This window comes from Chelonus insularis, unplaced genomic scaffold (genome assembly GCF_013357705.1).
Source record: "Chelonus insularis isolate UGA/USDA-ARS -01 unplaced genomic scaffold, ASM1335770v1 contig_458_pilon, whole genome shotgun sequence".
NCBI lineage: Eukaryota > Metazoa > Arthropoda > Insecta > Hymenoptera > Braconidae > Chelonus > Chelonus insularis.
The window spans coordinates 1-9303 of record NW_023276590.1 but is presented as its reverse complement, the minus strand read 5'-3'; the positions used below and the strand labels follow the sequence as shown (position 1 = coordinate 9303).

Genomic DNA, 9303 nt, shown 5'->3' with positions numbered 1-9303 from the left:
ATTTGATGGCCCTGAAAAGGGCCGTTGGTCTATGAAGCAGTTTAAGCTCGCTCTCCTCGAATCGCAATACGAGAGAAGTTGAATGTCCTTGGGCATGATGGTTACTCGTTTAGCGTGGATGGCGCACAAGTTGGTATCTTCGAAAAGACCAACGAGATATGCTCGCTGGCTTCTTGACGAGCCATCACAGCTGAGCTCTGGAATCTCAAGTCAGTTTGAAGTCCTGAGCGATTTCACGAACAGCGTTGGAATGGCAATTTCGGATGAGTAATCAGTACTTTTCTGGTAGCGGAATTTCTCGTAGAGCACAGTTCCAGGTCGGTAACGATGAGGGCTTCTTAACACCTCCAGTTGCAGGCGCACTCTTACGAGCTGCCTTGGTAGCGAGTTGTTTTCGAGGAGCTTTACCTCCAGTCGATTTGCGAGCAGTCTGCTTGGTACGAGCCATTGCTTGTAGGATTCTTTTAACGTGGTTAGGTTAGCGACGTCAACACAGAAATATAACTGACGAGGGTCTGGCCGGTCGTTTATATACTTCTCAAACACACTACCACGTGATGGCTAGTGTAGTAGAGAGGGGCGATCGACTTTGTGGAAAGCGATTGGTGGTTCGCATGTAGTAGGGATAATGTCGTGAATGCTATATAAACCCTCCGACATTGAGTTTCGTCATCTATCTCGATTTGAAGTTTCTGTTGCTCTCATATTTAAACTGCATCATCATGGACTGGTCGTGGTAAGGGAGGAAAAGCTCCTCGAAAACAACTCGCTACCAAGGCAGCTCGTAAGAGTGCGCCTGCAACTGGAGGTGTTAAGAAGCCTCATCGTTACCGACCTGGAACTGTTGCTCTACGAGAAATTCGTCGCTACCAGAAAAGTACTGAGTTACTCATCCGTAAATTGCCATTCCAACGGCTTGTTCGTGAAATCGCTCAGGACTTCAAGACTGACTTGAGATTCCAGAGCTCAGCTGTGATGGCTCTTCAAGAAGCCAGCGAAGCATATCTCGTTGGTCTTTTCGAAGATACCAACTTGTGCGCCATCCACGCTAAACGAGTAACCATCATGCCCAAGGACATTCAACTTGCTCGTCGTATTCGAGGAGAGCGAGCTTAAACTGCTTCATAGACCAACGGCCCTTTTCAGGGCCATCAAATTTTCAAACAAGAAACAATCAGTTTTCAATACATGCCACAATTATTTCTTAATATAATTGACATTCCCATGTCTGTTAATGGATGTACCTAGTCATTAACATGTTTAATAATTATTTACTTTTTATACAATAGTTTTTATAACTGATTAAACTTAGAGTAAATGAATTTTCGTTAAATAACTTTAAATTGCGTCGATTTAAATAATAGTTGCTCAATAAAAGACAATATACTGATTCAGCATGTCTTGCATTACTTAAGAAAAATCGATTACACATAGAATAAGTATGCAAGTATTTCCATTCAATATAAATATCTTTCAAAATGTTTAAAACTTAATCTTAATATTTTTCGAAAATAAATATGTTAGTACTTTGGACACCTATAATAATATAATAAAGGACTTATTTCAAATATAATATTAATTAGACTTTAAAACATGGTAATTTCTAATTTAGATGCACCAAGTAGCCAACAATTGAATGTATTACTTTCCAGTCACCACGCAAGAGAATTTATTGGCCCTGAAAAGGGCCGATGATCAATAATTTCTTCCTAATTGTTAACAGCATCTGTATGTCGTTCTATAGCTTCTGCCACGTCTTTGGCAGTAATACGTCGTTGTTCACGTCCCCCTGTAATTGTAAGCTCTCGCACAACACTGTGAAGGAGGTCCTTTAATTGAGTGCGTAGTTTTTTGACTCGTCGTGCTTCAGATTGTTGATGTATCGCTGTACTTATTAAAGGCAATTCTCTCTTAACATCTTGATACTTCAAATCTGTTTCCATGCAATCAGTTTTATTGTCCTGAGAATTAGTGACAATCTGTTCACTATGAAGGTGGATTTCAGTAACTCTCTTTTCCTTTACTTTAGTTTTTATTAACTCCTTGGTTGTTCCGATACGTTTTATGACTGATTTAGTAGATTTTCGTGTTAATATAGTTTTAGTGATTACCTGACGATTCTTTTCTTCTGACATGATGGTTCGTCTTAACTTGTCAGAATTGAAGAAGAATTGTCATTCTAAATGACTTCTTAGGAGTCGGTCACCTCGGTTATAAACCCTACGACCCTCCTCTCTACTCCTACTACCTGATGTTGCCAAGTTTGCATCCAATCAGGTACATGCAAATAGAACTAATAATGAAATATTCCTCAAATTTTACGATGGGCCACATTTTCAATAAATTTAAATGAAAAATATTTGCTGTATGTACTAATTATAATTTCATATCGTAAAATGATGCTTAAAACACTGTATAATTGATATGATTTATGACTCTTCTTTAAATACATAAGTAAATATGTGAATATATATTAAATAATATTTATTCTAATTGTATATAAACAAATTTTAAATGATTATTAAATGTTTCCTATTTTATTCTCGGTGCAATATGTATAGTATTCATCTGATTGTCTTACTGTAATCAAATTAAAGATTCATTTAGTCATGAATGAATTATACATTATGCTAATTTTTTTTTTCTATATATTGTTAAATTTTTCTTGTTCAATATCATGACTTAAAAGCGTTGAAAATTGATATGCAACATTTTTATGATTAATAATATACTTCGTTTTCCATTTATTATTGGGAGCTATGAGATGTAGGATTATTAACAAATCATGGCATTAATGTCAACGGAAACATCGATACATGTATGATCAGTAAAGGTAATTATCTCGATATGAATGAAAAATAAGATTGTTGTGGTGTTTTTGTTGCATTGAATTGAGAAAATTTAGGGAAATAAATTATAAGGCAATATTATCAATGATGATTATTTTTTACGCAGAAAAATGTCTGATACCAAAGTACTGTGTGTCGGTGTCAATTAAAATATTAATTTATGTCCCTAATTATGGATATTATACAAATTGTAATTGATTATATTAAAGATATGACTTTTCCATCATTTTACATTCATTTTTTTATGCAAATTTTTCCATAGAATAATAGTTAATAATAATAGTTTGTTGAGAAACATCAATCAGTCATAAATTGCTCTCACAATTAATTGGAAAAAAACCTTATAATTATGTGAGTAGCGTCGGACATGCGAGCATTTATTCAATTAACATACTTTTATGTAGTTATTTCTATAATTATTTATAAAATTATGGCAAATGTTTATTTGCAATCGACAAATAATTCATTAAAAACTAATACTAGATGTTGGAAAGTGTCGGAGCGCTGGTGTCGAAAGTGAGCATAGACGCTCTTCATGGTCCGTGCGCAATCATCACCTCAACGCCGTCTATAACCCTACCAACTTTTTTACCAGAGTGATACTCAGTAGAATACTCCGAGCGACATTGTTTGATATTTATCGACGAAGATGACTGAAAAGACAACCACCGTTGTTGCTACTCCAGCAACTGAAGAGAAGTCTCCTGCTAAAGCAGCTTCACCGAAGAAAGTTGCAGCACCGAAGGCGAAGAATCCTAATCCTAAAGCGAAGACTCATCCAAGTACTTCATCAATGGTGAAAGCAGCTATCAAAACTTTGGCTGAACGTAATGGATCATCCCTCCAGGCCATCAAGAAGTACATCGCTGCTACATACAAGTTGGATGCCGAGAAACATTCTCCATTCATCAAGAAGTTCCTGAAATCCGCTGTTACCGACGGTTCATTGATTCAAGTGAAAGGTAAAGGCGCCAATGGATCATTCAAGCTTCCATCAGTCAAAGCTACTGCCGCAAAACCCAAACCTAAAGCTGCTACTGTGAAGAAGACTCCAGCTGCTAAGAAACCTGTTGCAGCAAAGAAACCTGCCGCCAAGAAAACTGAAGATGGAAAACCAGCACCCAAGAAAGCAGCTCCTAAGAAGGCAACCAAGGCAGCAGCAGAAAAGAAATCAGTTAAAGCTGTTACTAAGGAAGCTAAAGCCAAAACCACATCATCTCCAAAGGCTAAAAAAGCTACCAAAGCACCACCAACTGCAAAACCCAAGGCTCCCAAACCCAAGAAAGTCACTACTCCCAAAGCAGCTAAACCAGCTAAAAAAGTTACTGCTAAGAAATAAATCTATTCAACACATCTGTTTAATCAACAATAAACCGGCCCTTTTCAGGGCCAAACAATTTATTCAAAACGTTGAAACTTTAAAGTTTCTAGCAATACACATTCCTTATTGAATCAAGTTAAATGACAATACGTTGACATCTCCTGTTATATTAACAAAATCGTTCTTTATTTCATAATTTGACATTTTTTTTATTCCGAGATTCGATTGTAATAATGAGATACTCCATTGTTACTCAATTATTGTTATAATAGATTTACAAATTTTCCTACAATTATTTTCTATTATAAATGTCAAAGTCACATAGTTCCACATTAATGACTATACCTCCACTTACTTTTTTTTAGTAAGTCATCATTAATGACAGATTATTAGATGAATGACAAAATGATCGTAAGACATTTGTATAAACTTACAATCAATGTATATTATATATTATGTTAGTATGACTGATAATCAAATAGCTCTGATTAAAAAAGTATTAACAATTAATTACTTCTCCAATAATGAGTTCTATTCTAATCTATCTATATAAATACTTTATGATCATGTTATATTATCTTGAGTATTTAAATCAACTCAATAAGAATTAGAACATGATCTTTCTTCTAACAAACGTCATATAAATCATTCTTGATAAAAAAAAAACCTTTTTTGGACTATTTTTAATGAGAAATTATTGATGTTATATATTTTTACTTATGTAAAGATTATATCGAGTAAACCGTAGGTTAGTTGACCATGTGCTTGAACATTATTAATAATAAATAAATAAATAAACTAACAAGTTTGTTGTTGAAAATTATTATTATATGAATATTACATACATTTAATTAATAAGTTTTCTGTTATAAATCTTTATTTATAATTTATTCAAACATCTTTCATATTTTTTAATATTTCAATTTTATTCACTAATAGAACATTTTTTCTAAAACAATTCAATATGTCCAAGTGAATCCAGTTCCTGTCATCGGTCGTCTTCTTACTATGATTCTAGTATTACCTGGACCCGATCCATAATTAAAATCTAATGGAAACGCAACTCCTGTTTCTCCATTATTATTCCCCACTAAGTAACCGTTGTTATTTGGTTGACCATACCACGTTGTAGTAGGAGTATTTTGTGTTGCTTTGTCTAGAGTGAACATAAATAAATCTGACTTGTCCACAATCTGTCCGTATAGGATTTGATTGGATCCCATGTTTTGTAAATCAATAGTAAATTCCTCGAAATTAGACCTCACTGAGACATGTTGGAATTGGAGGTGTGCTAGATCCGAGTATTTGGTATTTGTCTTAGGAATGAATCGATTGATGTTCTTCCCTGGAATAATAGGTCTTTTGTTCCTTCCTCTATTTGTATTTATATTCGTGGTGTCATCAAAATTATATCCATTCGGATTGAAAGAACCAGTATCACCTAGATTATAAGTATCATCAATATCAACTCCAGGTCCAGGTGTTCGCATCGTCGTCTGATATGAGTCAGGAACATTGAATAAACATGAAGGATTGGTTCTGGATTAATAATGAAAAAGATTAATATTTCATTGTTTTTTCATATAAAAAAATCTAATGATTCGTATCAAGAATATTGATATTTTAAACAATAAATTACCTCAAAAATTGACGAAAGCCATTTATTGAACATTGAGACCATGTTATCCTTTTTGAATTCCTATCAACAGAGCTAACAGCTGACATTATGAATTCTTGTGAGGTGCATCCCAGGTTGTCATCATGGTCAACACCTAGCCTTTAAATTAAAAGATAATAGTAAATCAATATATCCAAATATTATCACTAAGTATCCGTATAAAAAAATTTCGTTCCCCGAAGGTTCCCCATAGTCTCACAAGTTCAATCATTCTGAATTATATTCTGATTTCGCTACATCTGGTTTGAATTTGAAATAGTTTAGTTGGTCGATTGGAATTTGAACATACGGAATAAATCATAGATTATAAAAGTTGCAATATTTTTACAATAATTTACTCACATATGTCCTAATTCATGAGCTGCAGTATAAATAAATCCATAATTATTATCATCATATACAACTGACGTTTTCACTACGCCTTGTCCCGGATATGCTTTACATGCACTCGCCAAATTTGCTAAGCCAACTTGATGAGCTATACTTGGTCCATAACTGGATGAACTTAAGCTGAGAAGACAAATAATTAAAATTGGTATGTTTGGATCTTAAACGTTTCATAAATTGACTCAAGAATTATTTTATCTTCAAAAAATCAATTAATTATAAAAAATACTTACAATGTATGAACCATAGCAACATCATAACTTTCTATAGGAATGATGTTGTTGTTGTTGTACAACCATACTCCCATGGCATTTAATGCATTTTGGAAGTTTAGATTGGTACGAGACGAATGTAAACTAATAAATTGAAATGCATTGCGGTCCTGGAAAGCATAAATAAATTAGTATTAATTATTGACATTTAATTGCAATAAGTCTAATTCTGTCAATAAATCCAACCCAAACAAACTAAGCAAGACATGACTGGGTTATGGCTGAATAATAACACCATTTGATCATGGCCCTATTATTCATTCTTGTACAGGAATGTGCTGAATATGTCATTTTCAAGAAATCATCTGATCATGTCAATTGATCAAGAAACATACTTCTGATGAGCACATTAGACATACTTTATAGATGGATCTAGTCAATAATTTCCAATTGTTTATGTTTATGATTTTCTATACTCACTTCAGCAACAGCAATACCAGCGATGCTGAGTTTGTATTGCGGCCCAGACAAGTATTTATATTTTTGATTAACAGAAGTCCAAAAATTCAGAATGTAATTTTTAAATATATTAAAATTATAATCATATTTTTCATATAATGATGCGTCAACCATCACTAAGATTTCTGGATAAATGACATCAGGTATTGTTACTGATGAAACAATTGGTGCAGTCACTGAACTTCTGATAGCTGTAAAAAAAAAAGAACAAATATTACTTTCGCTGTAACTTAGATCCATGACAGTGAATTACCAGTTATAAAGAATACAATAAGTAATTAATACATACGTGGTTGACCACCATGAAGGAAGAAATTTACAAGTCTGACAATGTAAGGAGTTCGCTGATTAGCATTTTGATGATTTGGTGCTCGATGAATAGAGATATTTCGTGATTCAATGATACCAGACTATACGAAAAGAGAAATGGGATTGAATATTTTATCGATAATTCTTTAAATTATATCTATTATTTATAAAAATAAAAATCTAGTGTATTACATGGATGTATTTGTTGCCATCAGCATCAACGTTAACCACCATGGATGCTCGTTGATCCTCATCTTCATAAATATTGAATGAAATATCTCTGAATGGCTAAAATAAAGAATATTTTTGGATTAACATTCTAGAAGATTCATTATATAGGAAGAAGAATAAGATGAATAATGAAATGAAAAGTCACATTAATCTTATCATCTTCATTCTATACGTTTAAAGCAAATCATGAAATTTATTGTAACTCGCATAAAATATTTCGTTCCTCAAAAGTTCCCTATGAAGTAAATATCTCATGTTCTTGCCGTGAGATTGAAGAGTACTTTTTAAGGAAATCACAAATTTTATGAGTAAGAATAAATGCAATTTACTGACGAAACCTTTAAAGAGCAGCTCGATTCTTCGAGAAGACATTCAGTCAAAGTTCGGTAGATAAATCAAAAATAAAAAAACAATTAAAGTTCCCTGAATATTTCTTTTTCTAAATGTGTTTTTCAATACGTACAGTGCTTCTTCCAGTATAAACTTGGCCGTTTCTTGTACGAAAGGTATAGACAGGTGTATTCGGTCCAACAATCGGAGCAGCTACTTTTAAATTCAAGTTGACATTTCCTTGTGCAAGTGGTACAATGATAGGAATGGATTCATCGAATGATCTTTTATGTACTTTTGGCCATTCGACGTCTATGATTTCGAATTCCGGAACTGTAAATGGATTCAAAATGATTAATATTTATCATAAGAAGGTTTCGATTGATTGTTCGTTTAATATACCCACCATGGTCTACATCATCTGTATTGAATATCTCTTGGCGTTCTTGGGGCGTCAAGGATTTGAAATACTGAATAAAATTTTGAATTAATTATTGTATCAGTCAGAGTTGAACGATGAATGATATTTCAAAAATGAGATAATCAAAAGAAAATTTCTTAAAATGTATTATGATATTCTGACATGTTAAATTGCTGTAAATGAATTATTGTACTTACTTGGACTTTGTCTATATTATCTACAGCAAAGACCAGTTTCAGCAATACTAGGACTACCGCTAGTTTAGCTTGAAGAATTCCTGAAACAAATTCTAATAATAAATTATCATCGAAAATATATCATCCAGTGGCTGGAGTTGTATTTTCATCATATACATGCTAAGAATGAGCTCGTTTTATTTCTTATTCTAATAAGGAAAAACAAGTGGTTTCTTAACTTACCCAGCATTTTATCACAGATACAAATTTCTCTTCAACAGATCAAGAAACAATGATGGATCGTCTTGAGAAAAAGCATGTATTTATATTGAGTATGATCGACTTTTATTTAAATTAGGGCTTTATCATAATGAAAATTAACAGATAACATTAATTTCACTTCACTATTGATAATTACTTTATCTATGAGGAAGTGATCTATACAGCTATCAAAATACAGCCATTGACGTTATTCATGAAATCGCATTAATCATCTAAGCTACTGGTTCCTGTTAAATATTTAATCAACCTCGTATATGTATTATTGAATTCAATTTGAGTCAATTCTGCTACAATCATATAGAAAATGTGAGCTCTAATTGAATTCAACATTAATACTATATTTGCTCTAAAACAGACACGGACCATTTGTTCGAACTGATGTTAAACGCGAACTATTATATTTACTTTTTACTAGAATAATAATATACGTTTCCGTTCCATGTCTAAAGCTTGACTCAGGTGAATTAAGCTCAATTTCTTTTCTCTATCTATTTGAAAAAAATTTTTAGTAAAATTAATTTCATAAACTTCAAATAAGTACTCTTATTCAGGACATAGTATCAACGTATTTCTAAAAATCCATTTTTC

At 32.8% G+C, this 9303-nt stretch overlaps 2 protein-coding genes and 1 pseudogene across 2 annotated transcripts; 2 read left to right on the top strand and 1 right to left on the bottom strand.

Moving 5' to 3' along the window:
• Positions 1-70: 70 nt before the first annotated feature.
• LOC118069885 (histone H3-like) lies at positions 71-454 on the bottom strand (annotated as a pseudogene).
• A 257-nt stretch (positions 455-711) lies between these two features.
• On the top strand, positions 712-1152 carry LOC118069884 (histone H3.3-like; the record flags this gene model as incomplete). The annotated part of the gene is made up of 1 exon (XM_035088230.1): positions 712-1152. A coding segment is annotated over one exon (405 nt), but the record flags the coding sequence as incomplete, so codon positions are not given.
• Positions 1153-3408: 2256 nt separating this feature from the next.
• Positions 3409-4243, top strand: LOC118069883 (histone H1-like). The gene has a single exon (XM_035088229.1). The coding sequence runs from the start codon at positions 3499-3501 to the stop codon at positions 4186-4188; it is 690 nt and encodes a 229-aa protein (XP_034944120.1). The 5' UTR covers positions 3409-3498; the 3' UTR covers positions 4189-4243.
• Positions 4244-9303: the final 5060 nt, after the last annotated feature.